The sequence below is a fragment of the Rhagoletis zephyria genome, unplaced genomic scaffold (genome assembly GCF_001687245.7).
Source record: "Rhagoletis zephyria isolate East Lansing unplaced genomic scaffold, Rhagoletis_zephyria_1.1 Rzeph_scaffold_00274, whole genome shotgun sequence".
In the NCBI taxonomy this organism is placed as follows: Eukaryota; Metazoa; Arthropoda; class Insecta; order Diptera; family Tephritidae; genus Rhagoletis; species Rhagoletis zephyria.
Window position 1 is genome coordinate 284,700 of NW_016157358.1, and position 22,603 is coordinate 307,302.

Sequence of the window (22,603 nt, forward strand, 5' to 3'; positions counted from 1 at the left end):
AAAAAGCTCTTTTCGAGGATAAAATATATATAATTGTGTTATTTATGAACAAAATGTAGATTAAATATAATATCAATGTTTAATTAAGAATAATGTCGATAGTAAAGTACATAATTATTGCCTCTGTTTCTTTAAACTGGAAACTTAAATCGTAATTATAGCACTGAATGGAGTTTTCCTAAATATAAGTTTAAAATCAATAAAATATCCATTGTAAGATTATATTTTTATGAAAAACGTGAATTTTGTGAATTTATCATGGAAAATTCTAAATTTCCGACCATATTTAAGTCTTTATTTCAAAACAAAACAAGCTTGGAATAGTTATAGAGACTCTAAAGCCTGCCAGCGCATCCGCCCAGAGAGCTCATTAAGCACACCCAAGCTTGAGCGACAATTACCCGGAGCTCCTCAGAGATAATCAACATCAAAGTATAGAATGTCATAAAAATGAATCATACACACTTACAATAGTAATTGCTATGAATGACTACCGTATAAACTCAGGACACGCATTTGCTTGTAGACTCCGAATGTTATGGTGGTCATAAGTTCAGCCAGCACATTCAATGGTCCATTACCCGGAGCTGCTCCAACATGATGAGTAGATTTTAGTGAGGCTCACATCCCACTGCCTCTGGCTACACGCTGGATATCGGAATATTGCAAAAAAATAATAGCAGTTATCTCTTATAATTATAAGAAAAGTGTTTGTTTACAAAATTACCTGTCATAGTACGGTGGTTGCTCCCTTTCATACCACNCTTCATGTATATTTAACTAAGATAGCATATTCTCGATGCTGTTGGAATGGACATGATTCCAAGCAGTACCGTAAATATATCACGTACGATATGCGGTCTAAGTGTGTAATTTCCAGAGCCGCCACAACTGAGCGGTTGGAAAGGACTAGTTTCCAAGCCGCCTCTTATAAACTTCTCTACCGGCAGGCGATCTGAATGGACGAAATCCAGAGTCGCGCTATTTGATCGGACGGAAAGGACTAGTTTCCATGCCGATCTTCTTATGTCATATATTATAGGTGATCTGAATGGACTAGATCCAGAGTCATCCAGCTAGTACGGATGGAAAGGACTAGTTTCCATGCCGGACCATTCTATCTGATAGCCAATGTTCTACAGTGATCAAGTAGCAGCCTTTTGAAGGTACAGACGTTTTCACAATTTTTTATTTGAGCTGGAAGTTCATTGTAACATTTAAATCCCTTATAAAAGATGTTCTTCTTATCCCTTTCCGTTTTATACAGCTGCAGCCTGAAGCTATTATTCGCCCTGAGTAAATACGAATGGGTTTCACTATTATATCGAAGGATATCACTCAGATAATCTAGAAGTCTACCTTGTTTTATGTTCGCCTCATGATTAAAAAAAGCTCTTTTCGAGGATAAAATATATATAATTGTGTTATTTATGAACAAAATGTAGATTAAATATAATATCAATGTTTAATTAAGAATAATGTCGATAGTAAAGTACATAATTATTGCCTCTGTTTCTTTAAACTGGAAACTTAAATCGTAATTATAGCACTGAATGGAGTTTTCCTAAATATAAGTTTAAAATCAATAAAATATCCATTGTAAGATTATATTTTTATGAAAAACGTGAATTTTGTGAATTTATCATGGAAAATTCTAAATTTCCGACCATATTTAAGTCTTTATTTCAAAACAAAACAAGCTTGGAATAGTTATAGAGACTCTAAAGCCTGCCAGCGCATCCGCCCAGAGAGCTCATTAAGCACACCCAAGCTTGAGCGACAATTACCCGGAGCTCCTCAGAGATAATCAACATCAAAGTATAGAATGTCATAAAAATGAATCATACACACTTACAATAGTAATTGCTATGAATGACTACCGTATAAACTCAGGACACGCATTTGCTTGTAGACTCCGAATGTTATGGTGGTCATAAGTTCAGCCAGCACATTCAATGGTCCATTACCCGGAGCTGCTCCAACATGATGAGTAGATTTTAGTGAGGCTCACATCCCACTGCCTCTGGCTACACGCTGGATATCGGAATATTGCAAAAAAATAATAGCAGTTATCTCTTATAATTATAAGAAAAGTGTTTGTTTACAAAATTACCTGTCATAGTACGGTGGTTGCTCCCTTTCATACCACAGTAAATTTGTATGCAACTCTGAATCGGCAGAATTCATGCTCCTTCTCATTATCAACCGTGATCAGATTTTACCCCCGAGGAGTACTGAAAAAGGTTTATTACTGTATATACTGTGTATTCAACATTTGAAAGCAAATTTATATGTCTGGGCAGTGTTGCCGTTAGAATTTTCAGAAAGTCACGAAAAAGGGGTCATTCACGAAAAAAAGGGTCACCATATTATTTATGCTTTCCTTTGCTAGTAAAAGAATAAATCTGAAAACCAAAGTCAAAATTAAATTTACATGTATTATAAAGTCTTTGCGCTGCTAGAACGTTTTGATGTTGAATTTAAAAAGAAAATAGCGGGACAAGCTTTGCACAAAACAGATTTGCAAACATACACAGAAATCTGCAACTCGGTCTTTAAAAGTATTAAGTGATTAATTTTTTCGTGCTTACAGTAGAAACTATTTTTTTAGTAGCATGGCTCTGTTAACATTTCCTAAAAAATCGGTAAGAAGGGGCAAAAAACGCACATAATTTTGGAAAAGGGTAAAAAAATTAAAATTTTCAAAAAATCGGGTCAAAGGGTATTGGCTCGTAAAAATGGTCTAATTGCCCCTTTAGTCGCACAATGGCAACACTGTGTCTGGGTGTACCTGAGTGCCCAAAGATGCTTGCCACAATTTGTTGATATCCAGGGGGCTACTGTGTAATGCGATGCGAAAGGGAAATGCGATGCGATAGGCAATCGCCACAGCGTATTTCTTACGACATATTTGTCTATCGCATCGCATTTCTCTTTCGCAGCGCATTACAGAGTAGCCCCCCAGAGATAGTCAGGGTTCGAATTCCACTACCGGGAACACGCAAATTAAAACATTTTTTTTTAGTTTTTGTCTTGATTATACACTTCACGGATGCTTTTTCAGAACGAACGCGGTCATTTTAATATGCGCGTAATTAAATTGAATATTTACCAATATACAGTACTTTCGTTGACGTTTATAGTAAGATCAATTACGTTTCTATTTGATTTTAATATTTTTTTTCCTCAGTGTAGGTGTGCGATATGTGAGGATGATAGCATGGCGAACTCATATATGGTAGTGTTACAACATGATTCAATAACACAAGGTTGGGTAACCTGGCAGTTGTCTCGCTCCCGCATTTTGCCTTAGCCTGTGTTGCTTTCTTTTTAACCGACTTCCAAAAAAGGAGGAGGTTATCAGTTCGTCGGAATATTTATTTTTTTTTTTTATGTATGTTACCGCATAACTTTGGACCACGTCAACCGATTTCGATAATTCTTTTTGCATCGGAAAGGTAGTGTCTCAGAGGTGGTCCCATACTAATCTGGTGAGGATCCGATCAGTGGATCATGAGATATATATATATATTTTTTTTTTATATGAGAGTGGAAGTCGGTTTTTTTTTTGCTAAAAATTACTTGTTTGATTTATAGAAACTACTACTACTACTAAAATACAAGCAGAAATATTGTGTTCGTACAAAAAGTTCAACAGGCAACACTGCCCATATTTTCATCGATTGTTTTGTGGAAATTCATTTTCTTATTGCGCAAATTCAAGTATGCCAAAAAAATCTAAAATAATGAAAATATTTTAAATTAAAACAATAATTTACATTATGTATTTCTTTGCTGAGTCTCAGAGTTATGCACAATTCGTATTAAAGAACTAGAGTTTTACAACAAGTAAAGTTTTGTATATTTACAAGTAAGAATACCACACCATAAAAGTGAAAGTGCAAATATTAATAAAGATATTTTCTTGTGCAGGTCCGGATCATCTGTGTGTCCGTCCACATTCGCTGGTGCAGGGATTCTCCCTGTTGCACCCTGTTGCAGCCTTTGCATATTTACAAGTATGTATACCATCCCATAAAAGTGAAAGTGCAAATATTAATAAAGATATTTTCTTGTGAAGGTCCGGATCATTTGCGTGTCCCTCTACATTCGCTGGTGCAGCGATTTTTATATACTTCCAGGATTCTAATCTGATCGCAGGCACAACTTTTCCCTTACCGCAAGCTCAACATCATCGTAGCGCAGCCCACTTTTAGCGCAAGGCCTTTACAATATCGCACACCGTGTTCAAAAGAGTAACAACTCAAATAATACGTTTGTAAGAAAATGCGAAAAACTATTTTTTAGCACATGGTAATCACATGGACAAGGGCGACTTTACCTTAGGTTTTTTTTTTACAAATAATAAAAAAAATTTCTGCAGCTTTTGCTGAAAGTTAAATAGAAGCTCTGTGCATAATTTCAAAAATTACAAATTTTGAGTTGTGACTCTTTTGAAGACGGTGTGCGATATATTGGTAGGTTTTAATAAGTGGAAAAAGTCTAGTGTACTAACGGTTCGTCTATAGAACACCCAAAAAAGTACAAAACATTAAAATTAAATTTTAATTAAAAAACGAAATGTAATTAAATTAGGATACTCAAGATCTAACTTTTCAATGTAACCAATATAATGATTAGCAAGACTGATTGGAAAAAATAGTAGAAAACATTACTAACAAATTTAAATTTTTAAAAAACCAAATATAATTCAATTACGATATTGAAGATGTAACTTTTAAATGTAACCAATATTATGATTAGCAAGACTGATTGGAAAAAATAGTAGAAAACATTATTAACAAGTTGAGATTTGTAAAAAAAACAAATATAATTCGATTCAAGATATTTAACATGTAATTTTTAAATGCAACAAATATAATTTTAATAGATTAATTTATATGCATTATATCATTACATCATTACTATTTGTATATTTCTTCATATAGTCCCTTTGAATAAAGGATTTGTTTGAATTCCATTAATTTTGTTTAATATATACTGGAATTTCAATGCAACCATGGTTTATTTTGAATATTTGGGAATATTTGTCGATACGATTTTTCTTTAGAATTTTTCTTTTTCTTTTGTCAGAATTTTATGTGAATATTCATTTATTTGATTTTAATATCTATATGGCATGTTTATTATACCATAAAAAAGTTAATTCATTGTCTATTGTGTAGATCAGTGGAATCCGCTTCATATATTTAATTACTTTACTTACTACTTTTCCTACTACCTTTTCACAAAAGGGAATAAAATGGTTACCCGCTTTCTCTTTCCTTCTCAAATGCAACCTTACAAGGCAGTCGATTGACACAAATGTCAATATTTATGCAACCTTGTATTATTGAATCATGGTGTTACAAGAGCAGTTGAAAATTTCGCCCCGGTGTTTCTTAAAAAAAGCTATAAACGTAGCGACCGTTGGTTCAATTTGGCACTGCATACGTTTGGTGCATTTTAATGGCATATATTTTTCACGCAAGACTGGCCAAAACCTCAGAGTTGAAGGCGGAAAATGAATATGTGCATACCCTGAAGGAAGCTTGGAGTCAAGTGTCTGCGAGTCACCACTTCAGTCAACTATTTTGGGTGACATTGTCAACGAAATGTCTATACTTTTTACTTTGCCTTTGATAGGTAGAGACATTTTTGACAGCTGCAAAAGCTGATTTTCTTATTGTGTCAATTTGTTTTGTTGAAAATACACGTGGCCGCAGGGCAAGTTTTTAGTTTTTGATAAAAAAGCGAAGAAAATTGAATTTAAAAAGTAAATAAGCGTATAATTTTAAATAATTATATCATGAGCAAAAGAAATTACAAACGACTTGTGAAAAAGCAATCAATTTTGTATAGAAATAGAAACAACGAAAAAGAGGCAACAATTATTAGCGAAATTTCTAACTTTAGAGGTTGTGTGGAGACTGTTGAAGATTTTGCGGAGCCTGTTGAAGATTTTGTGCAGTCTTTTGAAGATTTGTCTACTCCACAATATAGTTTGCGCGAAAAGTTAAAGAAGTGGTATGTTGAAACAGGTCCTTCCAGAAATTGTTTGGAGAAGCTGCTGGCTATATTACAGGAGGAAGGCCTGGAGGTTCCACTTTCGGCAGCAGCATTGTTGGGCAAAAAGCATCAAGTTTCAATCAGAAAAGTTTTCCCAGGAAGTTATTGTCACGTAGGAATTGAAACTCAGCTAAGAAAAGTTGGAGACGTTTTAAAAAAATATGAAGAAATTGAACTGGATATAAATATTGACGGAATTCCATTATTTAAAATTTCGCGAATCCAGTTGTGGACAATTCTTTTGAAAATAGTTAATTTAAAAGAGAAAGTGAAACCTTTTCCTGTAGGAATATATGTAGGCGATACCAAACCGTGTTGTGTTAAAGACTTCTTAAAAGATTTTATTGAGGAAGTGCTTGCGCTAAAAGATGGATTGATTTTGAGTGATAAGAAAATTAATATTCTGTTCCGCTGTTTATTATGCGACACGCCGGCTAAAGCTTTTGTTTGTGGTGTCCCAGGACATACTGCATCGCATGGTTGCACTAAGTGCACACAAGTATCGAAGAAAGTTGGCCATGTGCTAACATATAGTACTTTTAGTGGCACTTTAATTTCCGACGCAGACTTTTCTTTAAGAAAATATCCAAATCACCACAGCCACAAATTCAAAGATGAAAAAACTCCCCTTGAAGAAATAGGATTTAATATGGTAACGCAAACTCCTTTAGACAGCAGGCACCTTATCGATCTTGGAGTTACAAGAAAAATGCTTATTCGAATCATTAAGAATAGAACAGAAGAGACGACTCCAAAAGCAAATATATCCAAAATATCTTCTGAACTAGTGAAATTAAGAAAATTTTTCCCCAAGGAGTTCCCACGGAAACCTAGATCATTTGATGCAATACATAACTGGAAGGCCACTGAATTTCGTCAGTTCCTCGCCTATACAGGAGTTGTTGTACTTCACAATAACGTGCACAAAGACATTTTCTATGAATTTTTGCTGTTACATTGCGCCTATAGACTACTGAGTAATTCACGACATATTTACAATAATGTAAATACAGCTAATGAAATACTTAAATTATTTGTTCAAAATTTCCCTGTTGTATTCGGCCCAGACAGTGTCTCTTTTAATGTACACAATCTATTGCACATAGCTTCTAGCGCAGAAACGTATGGACCTCTCACGTCTTTTTCGGCATACGATTTTGAAAATAAACTTCAAATTTTAAAAAGACATGTTCGAAAACCATCGTCGATTCATCAACAAATTGTGCAGAAAGAACAACTCGATGTTGAAACTAAAAAAGAAAACTTTCAAGTACAAAGGAGGTGCTATTGTAAAAGCTTTTGTCAATGATTGCTTAATTTCTTGCAAAGAACCTAATAATATTTTTTCTGTTAAAGCAGATATTCCTGTAAAAATTGAAGCAATAGTAAAAGAATGTGATATCTACGTTGAAGGACGGCGAGAATTTTTTCCAACAGCCTCTCAATTCTTGTGAATTACGTATTTTCAAAACAAATCTACGTTTAGGTGAAAAAGAAAGATTTTTAAAGAAAGATGTTCAGTACAAATTTCTATGCTTACCTTATGATAGCAATTTTGTAATAATTCCAATTCTACACAGCTGCCTTCAGAAAAATGTCGAGCCATAATGCCCAACTTTCCAAAGGAACACTGAAGTATTTCCCCCAACCAGGTAATTTTTATAGTTAAGCATTATATACTATACTGATAACATAAGTATTTTCTTATTTTTCAAGTTAATCAAAAATGTCACAGCTGTGAAGAACTATCAAAAAAATTTGACTTATGTAAAGGTTTGTTAAAAAATTGGTGTTAAGCCTGCACGGGAATTGAAGATAATAAACCATGTCAAAGTGGCGAGTCCATAGTGCTTCATGCTTTTCGCAGATGTTTTCGAATCAGAATGCAGATGTTTTGAAAATTCCAGCATTAAGAGCCAGAAGCTTTGAAAAAGGTTTTTCTTCAAAACTTTGGCTGTTGGTTTTAGTTTGAGCCCCTGATGAAATTTTGTGAGAAACTGTATGCATGTATCTTATTAGTGTACGTATATTTTCACAGATGCTGCTCAAAAGCAATATAATACTTTACTTGATATTTTGGCGGAACACAAAGTTTTATTGGATCGCATAGTTGCCCAAAATGCAGTTTGCTCAAATATAATGGGCATTTTTCCAATTAATACCGAGGAAAAATTGAAAGAATTTGACACTATGTTAGCTACGCAAGCAGATCCATATGTAAGTATGTATTTTATTTTACCGTGAAACGAAGTGAATAAAAAATTTTACTTTTCCGCTTTATATATGATAGATACGGCAAATCAAGTTACTTCTCGGTGGTAACGCTGAACGCAATCTACATCAGGTATTTGGCCACGGTATAATTATGAATTTCAATGTCGACGGATCTTTCGGCAAAAAGCGTTTGCGGGATTACGGCAATGTGTTTACGGCTATAATAGGTAACTTGTTAACCGAGGGTTTAAAGACTGTTACGCACAACTTGTGCCCTTTTTAACTTAAATGAAAATAATTTTACGTTTGTTTCTGAAATAAAGCATCTAATTTTACCCAAATAAATGGACCTGTTTGGACTTATACCCTTAAAAGGTGTATTAAAGAAGGTGTGATTGACTCTTTGTATAAAATAAACAAACGATTCAAAGAACTTGATATTATAGTACATTTCGATCACACTTTGTTAAATACATTTTGTACCCGCCGCAATATTAGTATTATGGAAATCTTCCAAAAAGTTCCAAAAGTGTTGACTACAGTTATCAAAATGTACTACTGAATCTCTGGTTCCAACGTCTCCATATGATCCCATAAGAACTACATAGTCAGTAGTAGGAAATCTAATAAAAAGTTCCAAAATTGTAGACGCTCAATTATTAACATGTAGTACTGAATTACTGGTTCCAATGTCTCCATGTGGTTCCATAAGAACCACCTAATTAATAGTTCTAACGTCACTGGTGGATTCTCAATGACTAGCACATGTTAAATGTCTACAGCAGAGAGCATTGCCTGGGGTATAATTGGCCAGTAGTACTGGTGACAAAGTCAATACTAAATCAGTACAGTTTTACTATCGACATTTCCTTCAGGGTATGTACATAAGTACATATGTATGTGTGTACATATATACATATCAATTCCCACTAGAACTTGAAGGGAGATCTCCCAATGTGAGAAATAAAAGAGTACTCCTTTCGGCCTGATTTCGGAGCAATAGGGGCGATTTGTTGGTTCTGACCTCCTTTATAACTCGCTTAGGAGTCAAATCGAAGATCTTCTAAGTGAGCAAAAAAAGAATACTCCCAGTGCCATGATTTTGGAGCAATAAACGATTTTTGTCGATTTTGTACTTCTTTATTTCTCGTTTAGGAGCCAAACGGGAGATCTCCCAAGTGAGCAATAAAAGAATACTCCCTGAGGCATGATTACGGAGCGATAACTGAAATTTGTCGGTTTTGTACTCCGTTATTACTCGCTTAGGAGCAAAAAGCGATGTCTCCTAAGAGAGTAATCCTGGAGTATTCCTTTTGATTGATAGGGGAGCTATAGGCACCTCGTTCAAAAGAAATTGCGTATTATTGGAAAAATTTATCATAAGGAAAACTACAGAAAATATTTAATATAGAAACAATATAAGGAGGAGGCAATAATTGAATGACGATAGCACGCAGTTAAATGAAGGTCCATCGGTATGTATTGCAACTTCTGTTTAAATAGATTAATGTTGTTGTTGTTGTTAGTGTCAGCATTTACGTATGACCACCTGGTTTTAACGTTCATATAATGCCGGTCCAGAGCTTTTACTGGGGGACATAGCTATCAGATGGGCTAAGTAACCATCACATTGATCGTGGCTAAAACAAGAAAGTTTTATACACTCCTACTCCTGAACACCAAGCATCCCTGACGCAAGGAAATCATGTAGCTATCTCACCGTTTTATTGTTATTCTGTTTTACTTTGAATGTATTTTCCCGCATTAGAATTCCAATATTAATCAAAAATGTAATAAGTATTACTTATGTATGTTTTGTCTGATCTCGTACTTATAGGTATCTGTTAAGATCTTTTAATATTGTATACATGCATGAGATTAAATAAAAAATTAAATATATCGATTGCGTAAATAGCAAAATCTTTTAGCTTATATGTGAGGCAATGAAAAGCTCTTTTATTACTCGTACAGGAGGCTTTCGGGGCACTCCCTTATTGATCATTCGGGAGGAATGTGGGATGTTTTCTATGTGCACTCCCTTGTTGTCTTTTTGGGAGGTATAGGGGAGGATTTTATGGGAGTACTCCCGTATTGCTCTCTTAGGAGGTTTGTGGGATGATATTTCTGTGTGTGCTCCCCGATCGCTCGTTTAGGAGGTAAAAGGGATTACTCCCCCTCCTAGGACATACAATGTTAAAGGGAGTATACAAAATTACATGCTTATACACAGAAGCATAGGGAGCAATGGGGAGTATTCGTATACTCCCAAGGGAGTACTCACCGAGCAATCGTACGATGCTCCCAAGTTCTACTGGGTTCAGAAATATTTTTTACATTAAACATTTTTGAAATCTCAATTTTTTTTTTTATTCTTGTTACTGTAGAGTTAGAAACTTAACCTTCGAAAATTTCTGGGCTAAATATTTAACGATTTAACTCTAATTTTACTCCTAATCATAGATTGTGCAAGCCAATTTATCAACTTAACCGGTAAACTTCGAGTTAAATAGATAACCTGCTGTTCTGCAAGTGGCCCTAAATAACTCATAATGGAAAACTCAGCCGAAATATGTATATACATACGTGCTTTCGTTGAATTTTATAAATGTAAGCCGAAAGTATGAAATTGTAAAAATGAGACTGCTCGCAAAATTGCAATGTTTGTGGGCAAAACGTCCGACTTGATTGCGGATCNCCTAATCATAGATTGTGCAAGCCAATTTATCAACTTAACCGGTAAACTTCGAGTTAAATAGATAACCTGCTGTTCTGCAAGTGGCCCTAAATAACTCATAATGGAAAACTCAGCCGAAATATGTATATACATACGTGCTTTCGTTGAATTTTATAAATGTAAGCCGAAAGTATGAAATTGTAAAAATGAGACTGCTCGCAAAATTGCAATGTTTGTGGGCAAAACGTCCGACTTGATTGCGGATCGATCTGAACCAACGGTCGCAACGTTTAAGGTTTGCGTTATGTCAGAATAATGTGTGCGTTGTAATTCATTCTGCCATTTACAACCATTACGCGTAGGCCAATTCATGAAATCATTGCATGCGTTTGAGTATAAACTGAGTGCATGAACACTATTTCATGATTTCAATTATACGCGAAATGGATTTTGTGCACTGAGTTTTTACTCAGATTCGTGAAATGATTTCGTGAATTGGGCTACGCATAAACGTGATAAGGTAATTTTAAGTTTTTATACTCTTGCTACCACATGAATTTATGAATTCGTGATAAGAATATATGAATTCGCCTTGGAAGATAGAAAGCGAGTAAGAAGAAATGCCGAACAAAGGAATTTGCCTTCTTTCAACTTAAATAAATGCATTTAGCAAACAAAAGTGCGTACGTTAAGCGCTGGTTATACTTGCATTGTGCTGCAGCGCATAACATGAGTACTGCCACATATCGAGTCTGCTTAATGAGCTTTGTATACAAGCGATTATCCTACGCAGCGCATGACAGGGCATGACAGCTAAGTCTGGAGAATTTTGATTTTTCGCTATGTGACATTTTCAAAGAGAGATGCCACTCTCATTGCCCTCATTAGTCTGTTCCAGTACCCATCAGATTTACAGGAATTACTGAGAAGTCGTTCTTGTACATACACTGGGGCATATTTATATTCGAAACAAAGTCAATTATAAAGTTAGTTGCCGCCATTTCATTGAAAATTATGACAAAAAGCAGCAACTAACTTTAGCGTCGACTTCATTTAAGCTATAAATAAGCATTCTTCAGTTATGTTTATCTAACTAAATGCTGGAGTACTGGTGGAACAGTCTAACTGATTACACTGAACAGCTGATTCTGGGAAATTATGCGCTCTATGCCGTGTATAATTACCATAGTTGCCAACTTGGTGCTTTAAGCACTAGATTTAGTGCTTTTTGAAAATTAAAACGCATAAAAAAATTATTAGTGCCTATTGCCTTTTTTAGTGCTTTTTTTGAACTCAAGTTACTCCGATATAGTTAAGACCTGAAATAATTTTTAAATATTCAAAGCTGTGGCAGCACTGAATTTAAAAAATCTACAAATTGAAATGCATTTAAATACAACCATGATTGATAAAAGGTTGAACTTGCAAACCCACCTTGTTCAATTCTATTCGCCTTGAAAATGCTAGTAGATATGCGTGTAAGTTAAGTATTTCTTTTGTTCTTTTCTAATTATTTGTAAAAATTTTTATTTTTGTACCACCTGAGTAANAAAAATCTACAAATTGAAATGCATTTAAATACAACCATGATTGATAAAAGGTTGAACTTGCAAACCCACCTTGTTCAATTCTATTCGCCTTGAAAATGCTAGTAGATATGCGTGTAAGTTAAGTATTTCTTTTGTTCTTTTCTAATTATTTGTAAAAATTTTTATTTTTGTACCACCTGAGTAAAACACATCGTTTCTTGGTGCTGAATCCAAATCTGGCCGCACAATTGCTCTAGTACTAGAATTTTTAGATATTCTACCCCCAGATTACGAAGAACACGTGTTTTGCGATATTTGAGGTTATATAATGAAAACATAATTTTTTTTGCTCATTTCTACTTAGGGCATGATTTTCGTTTGTTGGGATTCGATTTTTCTTTCTTGAGATATATTTTTTTAATTTTAATTTTAGTTTTAATGTGCAGTACTTCGGTATTACGTCGTAAGCATGAGTCATTATAGCATGTGGCTTTTCCAATCGTTATGAGCGAAAAAGTTTTATTTATTAATTTATGTATGCATCCTTGTAAATATTTTTAATTTTTTTGTTTTTGTTAAATACAAACTGTTATGAAAAAAGCATCCTTTGATTAAAAAAAATTTGGTGCTTTTAGTTTGATAAAACGCTTTTTTTCCAAGTTTTTGGTGCTTTTTGAAAATGAAAAGTTGGCAACACTGATAATTACACCACTACTTCACATGCGCTGCTTCTCTATGCCCTGCACTTGCAATGTATGTAAGTATAACCAGCGCTTTACTTAGTGCCTTGGTTATATTGCATGAACGAAAGACACAAGATCACGCCTTCCCGAAAGAAAGAAAAAAGTTATTTTCTAGCTGTTGAAATCTCGACGCCATCTTTGTTGTAAGAAGTAAACAACGAAGAGAACAAAAAAACCGCGTAATTGTTGAACGCATGAATAATCATTTTTATTATGCAAATTCTTCTATAAATCATGTCGTTGTATTAAATTATTCTTTACCTTATGTGTGCACACGTTGTCACAAGCGAAAATTAAGAAAATTGCAGTAAAAAGCCACCACCAAATTGTAAACAACGAACAATTGTAAACAAACGGCTAATGTCAAAGTCGCCCAACTTTTTTCCTAAATGCGATTATAACGGGCTACTAAGAAGAAGGCGTGATCTTGTATTTTTGGTTCATGGTTATATTGCACGAGGAGAATCGTACCAAATCGCGGCGAATTCGTAAGGATCTATTCAAGGCGAATTTATACAAGGTGGTAGCAAGAATACAACAAACAACAACCATATGTATTTTGTATCAGGGGCAAAATGTCAAATCTCAATTCGCCTCAAAGTTTACATGTATTTTGTTGTTGCTATTCAGGGGCATGCTGTCAAATCAGTAAAAGCAAAAACAAAATATATGTAAGGCGAAGGAAAGAAGAAGAAATCAGCTGATTGGACAACACCACCTTGTATAAATTCGCCTTGGATCTATTGATTGCATTAGGTTCTTTCCCTAACAATCCGGAGCGGATCCAGTAATTAGAGAATAAGCGAAAAGTTTGCTCTCAAAAATGGAACATAATCCAGAAGTACGGGAACGCAATAAACCACATTTCGTGTCCAGAATTTGAGAAACAGCTGATTCGCGTTGTTTTTGTTTTTGTCACTTAAATGTAAACTCTTGGAAATTTAATTTTTGTTTCACAAATTTGATTTTAAGTCATGATTCAATAATAGAAAGGTTTTGTAATAAAACAGTTTTCTCGCTCCCACACATAAAATCGGCTCCTTTACTTGTGCAGAATGTTGCTTACTCTACAGTTTCTAGTGATATTAGTAGTAAAACCAAAAATTCTTCATACTAAATATTCATTGGCATCACCTTCGTTTGCGTAATTTTCTAGAATAAGTGTAGAATAGTGACCGTTTAGCTATAAAATAGCCAAAAATGCCGATTGGTTGAACTTTTTACGCTGATTACAACGATACCAAATTTATTTGGCGCAGGCAAAAAATAACGAAGATAAAAGAGGTTTATTTGCTTTGTTTATTTGTATTTTTTATTATCACTAAATTGTTGAAACCCAAAAGTACATCATGATAAAATATGTAGTATCGAATTAAAGATAATAACTTGAACTTTCTAAATAATATAAATTTCTTTTTTTTTAAGATTATTTCATGAAAAAATAACAGTTGTTCGTTTTTTAGTGGTTTTGGTTTAAAAATAAAAGAAGCTATAAGTTATGTACATCAGCTGAAAGACAAATTAATTATCTTTATGGTGGTAGTTTTTTTTATCGGTTATACCTACAGTTCGAAAGATATTAATATTTAAAAAATCTAAAAACTGAACTTTAACATTGGCATGGTTGAAATGAGCATAAAACGTTCTATTGATCTGCAGTTTTCGTTGTTGCATAGCTGAACGGTCGGTTCCAGGAAATGATGAATAACTTAAATCAAAAATGCACATATTTATGTATTGTTTAGTATTTCCATTAAAGCACCAAATATATTGCAAATTCGCATAGAATAAATACTACAAATTTTACTTCTAATTGTATATTTTGCGTACTTTTTGCAGTACCTTTCTATAACCGTTTTCGCAAAAGGCGATCACATTCTTCCCCTTTCTCTACTTCTGAAATACAAATCTAGATAAAGGAGTGTCAAATTTTAGCTGTCACAAATTACACAACCTTGTATTATTGAATCATGATTTTAAGTATTAAAGGTTGAAAATACATCAACAGGCCATTCACAATTCCTTAAAGGCACCAAGTAAATGCAGGCAACATGTAAACACAAAACAGCTGATATGCACTTTGACACTTTATCCATTTTTACCCGGACAAAAAGTCCGGGCTGTTTCGGGCAGGAAGAAGAAGTCACTTACGATCCAATACGTTCCAATTTTCGCTCTCTATTACCCATTTTGTTGAGTACGGGGATGATTTCTGGGCTATTTTTGGGCACACACATAAATAGCATCCCACAAAGCTCCTAAGGGAGCAATACGGGAGTACTCACAGAATAACCTCCCAAAAAGGCAAAAAGGGAGTGCACAAAGAAAAACATCCCACATTCCTTCCAAACGAGCAATACGGGAGTACTCACAGAATAACCTCCCAAAAAGGCAAAAAGGGAGTGCACAAAGAAAAACATCCCACATTCCTTCCAAACGAGCAATACGGGAGTACTCACAGAATAACCTCCCAAAAAGGCAAAAAGGGAGTGCACAAAGAAAAACATCCCACATTCCTTCCAAACGAGCAATACGGGAGTACTCACAGAATAACCTCCCAAAAAGGCAAAAAGGGAGTGCACAAAGAAAAACATCCCACATTCCTTCCAAACGAGCAATACGGGAGTACTCCCATAAGAAACATCCCGCAAACCTCCTTTACGAGTAATAAAAGAAGGTTTATATACTCCCAAATTCCTCCTCATGGAGTAGTAGGAGGGTACTCCCTAATTGCTCCTTAACGATCCATTACATAGGCTAAAAAGATTTTGCTATTTACGCAATCCATCTATTTAATTTTTTATCGCATGCGCGTATTAATATAAAACCTTACAATAATAAACAGGTAGAACATGCAAAATAATGCTTACTAAATAATAGTACAGAAAAATTTATGAAAGCTAAAGATTATAAACTTAAAACGGTACGATGAAGGTATGTTTGGGATTGGTATTCACCTGGGAGTCCACAGAAACGAAGCGCATCAAAGAGCAGGTATCAGAGAATTCTGATTACCACATACAGACCTAGGCGATTTGTCAAATGCCGTTTATTTTGATAAATATCATGCCAGACGAAACTAAAACTAATACTTGAAGGTATTTGCATACTCAGACAGATACTCAGACTTAATGACAAACTCTATTAATGGCTAATGGATTTCGAACCCAATAAAAGTTCTGGACTGAACAGGGGAAGAAACGTAAGAACTCGATCATTTTAAGCGCTGACACCGCCATCTGAAAAGCAGTTTCGGTTAAATAATGAAATAATTAAAAAGTATAAACAAATTTTGTCATAAATACCGATGGACCTCAATGTGGGCTGCCCAATTTATTTTATTATTTCCTCATTTTTATTTTTCAATAACAATTATGTATGTACATATGTGTGTATAAGTTACATATCTGTCTTGTTTTCTTCATAATACGTTTTTCCAAAAACACGAAATGGTTTTGAACGAGGTGCGTATAGCTCCCCTATCGATCAAAAGGAATACTCCTGGATTGCGCGCTTAGGAGACATCGCTTTTTGCTCCTAAGCGAGTAATAACGGAGTACAAAACCGACAAATCTCAGTTATTGCTCCGAAATCATGCCTCACGGAGTATTCTCTTATTGCTCACTTGGGAGATCTCCCTTTTAGCTCCTAAGCGAGTAATAAAGGAGTACAAAATCAACAAATATTGCTTATTGTTCCGAAATCATGTCTCTGGAAGTATTCTTTTGTTGCTCACTTAGGAGATATCCTATTTGACTCCTAAAGGAGTTATAAACGAGGTCAAAACCGACAAATCTCTCGTATTGCTCCGAAATCAGGTCAAAGGGAGTACTCTTTTATTCCTCACATTGGGAGATCTCCCTTCAAGTTCTAGTGGGTACTTCCATTACCCGGCGTTTACATCCCAGTAGAACTTGGGAGCATCATACGATTGCTCGGTGAGTACTCCGTTGGAAGTATACGAATACTCCCCATTGCTCCCTATGCTTCTGTGTTTAAGCATGTAGTTTTGTATACTCCCTTTAACATTGGATGTCCTAGGAGGGGGAGTAATCCCTTCTACCTCCTAAACGAGCAATCGGGGAGCACACACAGAATTATCATCCCACTAACCTCCTAATGGAGCATTACGGGAGTACTCCCATAGTTACCTCCCAAAAAGACAACAAGGGAGTGCACATAGAAAACATCCCATATTCCTCCCGAACGAGCAATAAAGGAGTGCTCCCATTAAAGGAATCCCGAAAGTTAAGATCCGATTAGTGGATCATGAGATATATATATATATATTTTTTTTTTTATATGAGAGTTGAAGTCGGTTTTTTTTTTGCTAAAAATTACTTGTTTATTTAACTTTTTAATCACGTGCATTTGTGCAATATTACAAGATCTTAACAGTTATAAGTACGCGATCAGATAAAACATAAATGATACGTCTTACATAATTGCTTAATTTTAGAATTATATTGCAGAGAAATCATATGAAAGTAAAACATAATAATAACAAAACGGTAAGATAAGATTTGAATTATATGCACCTATATGCACATATAAGTATGTACTCGTATATGATTTCCTGGGTGTCAAGGATGCTTGACTGTTAAGGAATCCACCAAGCGGGGAATTTGTGAAGGTGGCTTTGCTTATCTGACATCTTTGTCACCCATGCGGTGTTTAAACCCGGGGGTCACACTTAAATGCTGACACTAATTTGCGCAATCTGAAAAGTATTTAACGGTATATTTATAAGTAATACAATACTTAAAATATTTAAACAAAAGTTGAGGTACATACCAACGGACTTTTATTAAAATCTGTGTGCTATCCAAATTAAATTATTGTGTCCTCCTTATGCGTCTATCAGAAATATTTTCTGTTGGTTTTTTTCTATGATAAATTTTTCGAAAACACAAAATTTCTTTTGAACGAGGTGCGTATTGCTCTCCTATCAATCAAAAAGAATACTCTTGGATTTCTCGCTTAGGAGACATAACTTTTTGCTCCTAAACGAGTAATAACGGAGTACAAAACCGACAAATCTCGTTTATTGCTCCCAAATCATGCCTCAGGGAGCATTCTTTAATTGCTCGCTTTGGAGATCTCTCATTACGCTCCTAAGCGAGCAATACAGGAGGACAAAACCGACCGAGATTTGTCGCTTTTGTCCTCCTGTATTGCTCGCTTAGGAGCGTAATGAGAGATCTCTTAAGCGAGCAATTAAAGAATGCTCCCTGGGGCATAATTTGGGAGTAATAAGCGAGATTTGTCGGTTTTGTACTCCGTTATTACTTGTTTAGGATTAAAAAGTGATGTCTCCTAAGCGAAAAATCCAAGAGTATTTTTTTTGATTGATAGGAGAGCAATGCTAACCTCGTTAAAAATAAATTTTGTGTTTTCGGAAAAATTTATCATAGAAAAAAAACCAACAGAAAATATTTCTTATAGACGCATAAGGAGGACACAATAATCTAATTTGGATAGGACACAGATTTTAATAAAAGTCCGTTGGTATGTACCTCAACTTTTGTTTAAATATATTAAGTATTGTATTACTTATAAATATACCGGTAAATACTTTTCAGATTGCGCAAATTAGTGTTTGCATTTAAGTGTGACCCCCGGGTTTAAACATCGCATGGGTGACCAAGATGTCAGATAAGCAAAGTCACCTTCACAATTTCCCCGCTTGGTGGATTCCTGAACAGGCAAGCATCCTTGACACCCAGGAAATCATATACGAGTATATACTTATATGTGCATATAGGTGCATATAATTCAAATCTTATCTTACCGTTTTGTTGTTATTATGTTTTACTTTCATACGATTTCTCTGCAATATAATTTTAAACTAGAGTTCCAGTTACTGTCGAAATTCGACAGTTTTTCTAGTTTTAGAAGCCTTGAAGAGGTTTTCTAACTTAACACGTAGCGATACAAATTAACTAACCGGAAAATCTTCTGCTAAAACGTAACTTTTTTTTTTATCTGAGAAGGTCTTTGGAGGACTTCGGCAGGACTTGGAATTGGCCCGATACACTCAAGTTTATCGATAAATTTCGATGATTTAATACATATCGATAGTTCGATGAATTTCAAGAACACTAAAATTCGATAACTCAACAAAATTCGTTAACTCGACCAATTTCGATAACTGTGAAATTCGATGGCTCGATAAATTTCGATAACTCAAAAATGTAAAAACTTTGGATACCTTTATAAATTTTTACTTTTGACATCTCCACATTTTTCGAAAACTATCTAAACATTTTGATAACTCGTTACACTCTGGTAAGACGATTAAATTCGATAAGCAGTGATAAATCAATAAGCTAATATAACCTTGAAATTTCGATAAAAAATTTGAAAATTCCATAAACTTTGCTTTGTTGAACCAACCAATTTCAGTAGATCAATAATTATCGATAACTCTGTAAGTTGAAAGAACTCCATGCATTACGACTCCTCGATATATTTTGTTAAGTCTATAAATAATGATAATTCAATAAATATCGATAACTTGATACATTTCTTTAACTTGACAAATTTCGTTAATCCCACACGTTTTTATAGCTCGATAACTATCCGTAAATTTGGACAACTAAGTTTCTGTGTCTATAAATTTCGACAACTCAGTAAACATTGATCAGTTTGAATAATTCGATACGTTGCGATAACTTAATAAGCATGGATAAATTTCGATAATTATAAACTTCGATGATTCGATAAATTTCAGTAACCTTTATGGCTGATTTTATTTCGATTCCTATCTTTTAACCTAATTCTTATGTATTTCTCATTGTCTCCATTTTCGCCTTTATCTCAATTTTCGTCTTTGTCTTCACTTTTACCTTTTTTTTGTCTTCATCGTTATCACTTGTTTCTTCATCTTCATATTTATCTTTATTTCAAAGTTTAATTTCAAATACGAAGTAAAACAAAATGCGAAACAGCTTAAATTGAACAGGTTGCAAAAACAACCATACACAAATATGGAAATTTTTAAACGACGATTTTCAACCAATTTCGAAACTATAAAAACTCTCCTCATCTACAGAAAATTACCTTTCCAACGGTGTTTTTGGTTTTGAAATCGGTAACTTTACCTTGGTCTTCATCTTTGTTTTTATCTTTCACATCTTTGCTTATATCCTTTTCTTTTTCTATTCACGTAGATGAGATGAGGTGCGATGACGTGATAAGATGTGACGTGATTTTATGTGATGTAATAGGATGTCATGTCATGTGTTGTCATATCCTCTGATGTCATGTCATATGATGTCATATCATGTGATGCCACGACATGTAATGCCATGTCATATCATACGATGACATATCATGTGATGCCAAGTCATGTGATGCCAAGTCATGTGATGTCATGCCATATAATGTGATGTCATTTCATATGATGTCATTTCACGTAATATCGTGTGATGTGATATCATATTATGTGATGTAATATCATGTGATGTCTCTTCATATCATGTGATATAATGTGATGTGATGTCATTTAATGTGATCACATTCCATGTTCCGATTATTATATGGATAACCCTGTTGATAACTGTGGCGATAAAAATACCGATAACAATATCCATAAACATATAGAAAAATACAACGACTGCAAAATCTAATAATTCATCGTTAAATATAACAATCATCAGTATCGATTATTGTACATATCGATAATAATATAAATCAACTATTTAGTCGATTATTATACCGATAACAATATCCATTATTGCATCGATAACAATATCGATTATTATATTGATTATTATATCGATTACAATAGCTGTTATTTAATCAATAACAGTATCGATAACAACATCGATTATTTTATCGATAGCAATGTCGATTATTATATCGATAGAAATATCGGGTTTTATATCGATAACAATATCGATATTCAACCTCATCCTTTTCTTCATATTTATCTTTATTTTTGCATATTCCTCTTCACATTTAACTTAAAATGTTTAAATTTGCTTTGATCTTCATTTTTGCCTGTACCTCTAGGCATCTTTGTTTTTGTTTTTATTCTCAAACCGCTAAACCGCTGAGAACCATTTCCATGTGCATTATTCCCCTTGAATTTGACAATTTACTGCCGCTTTTTTCACTTCATCGTTCTCATGTATTTCTCCATCTTTATATTTATCTTTATTTCAAAGCTTAATTTCAAATGTGTAGTGAAACAACAGGGGAAACATGCCAAATTGAACATGTTGCAGCAACATCTATACACAATTCGAAAATGTTTAAGCAACGGTTGTGGCCGTAATTTTCAACCAATTGTGAAATCATAAAAACTCTGCTCATCTACGGAAAAATGCCTTTCCAACGGTGTTGTTCGGTTTTGAAATCGGTTCGGTAGAATCGCCAAACGAACGGAGACAAAATTTATGTTAGCGTATTAATATATAGATTAAGCAATTATGTAAGACGTATCATTTATGATTTATCTGATCTCGTACTTTTATCTGTTACGATCTTGTAAAATTGCACAAATGCACGTGATTAAAAAGTTAAATAAAAAATTTAATAAATAGCAAAATCTTTTTGGCTAATTTAAAATGTTTCTTATCATTGCTCTATTACTCCTATAGGAGGCTTTCGGGATGCGTCTAATGGGAGCACTCCCTTATTGCTCGTTCGGGAGGAATATGGGATGTTTTCTATGTGCGCTCCCTTGTTGTCTTTTTGGGATGTTTCTGGGAGGTAACTATGGGAGTACTCCCGTATTGCTCCATTACAAGGTTTGTGGGATGATAATTCTGTGTGTGCTCCCCGATTGCTCGTTTAGGAGGTAAAAGGGATTACTCCCCCTCCTAGGACATCCAATGTTAAAGGGAGTATACAAAATGACATGCTTATATAAAGAAGCATAGGGAGCAATGGGGAGTATTCGTATACTCACCGAGCAATCGTACGATGCTCCCAAGTTCTACTGGGTTTTGCCAATACAATAGTAATACATTCACACTTTTGCACAAATACATTCACACAAAGACAATTGTTTTCGCCATTGTGTCTGATTTTCCATAGACAATGATGAAGACATTCACCCCTATGCTGTAATCCGAAAGTTCGTAGTTACGAATTCGTAGCTCCGTTCCGAAAATTCGAAAATTGGTATGCTGTAATCCGATCGTAACTATCAACGGCGTTGCCAACTAAAATAGTGAAATTCGAAGTTCTTAATCAGCTGCTTTGACAGAAACAAATCAAAATAAATATAATCGCAAGTGAACAGTGAAATTAAAAAAGATTGTTTAATCGTATTTGAAAAGGCTTTTCCTTAATTAAGTAAAACAGAATGGATTCAGTGGCCGGTGCACTTTTGTCTCAGGAGGAAGAACATGCTGCAGTCAACT

General features: G+C 34.5%; 1 protein-coding gene across 1 annotated transcript in view; it reads left to right on the top strand.

Annotated features, from left to right (window-relative positions):
* Positions 1 to 7,663: 7,663 nt before the first annotated feature.
* The window catches only part of LOC108358604 (uncharacterized), an 18,177-nt gene continuing 3,237 nt past the window's right edge, over positions 7,664 to 22,603 (top strand). Inside the window, exons 1-4 of the mRNA XM_017610038.1 lie at positions 7,664 to 7,721; positions 7,786 to 7,842; positions 8,108 to 8,286; positions 8,360 to 8,510. Of these exons, the coding sequence (XP_017465527.1) occupies positions 7,664 to 7,721; positions 7,786 to 7,842; positions 8,108 to 8,286; positions 8,360 to 8,510 (445 nt within the window). The remainder of the gene's footprint in view (positions 7,722 to 7,785; positions 7,843 to 8,107; positions 8,287 to 8,359; positions 8,511 to 22,603) is intronic.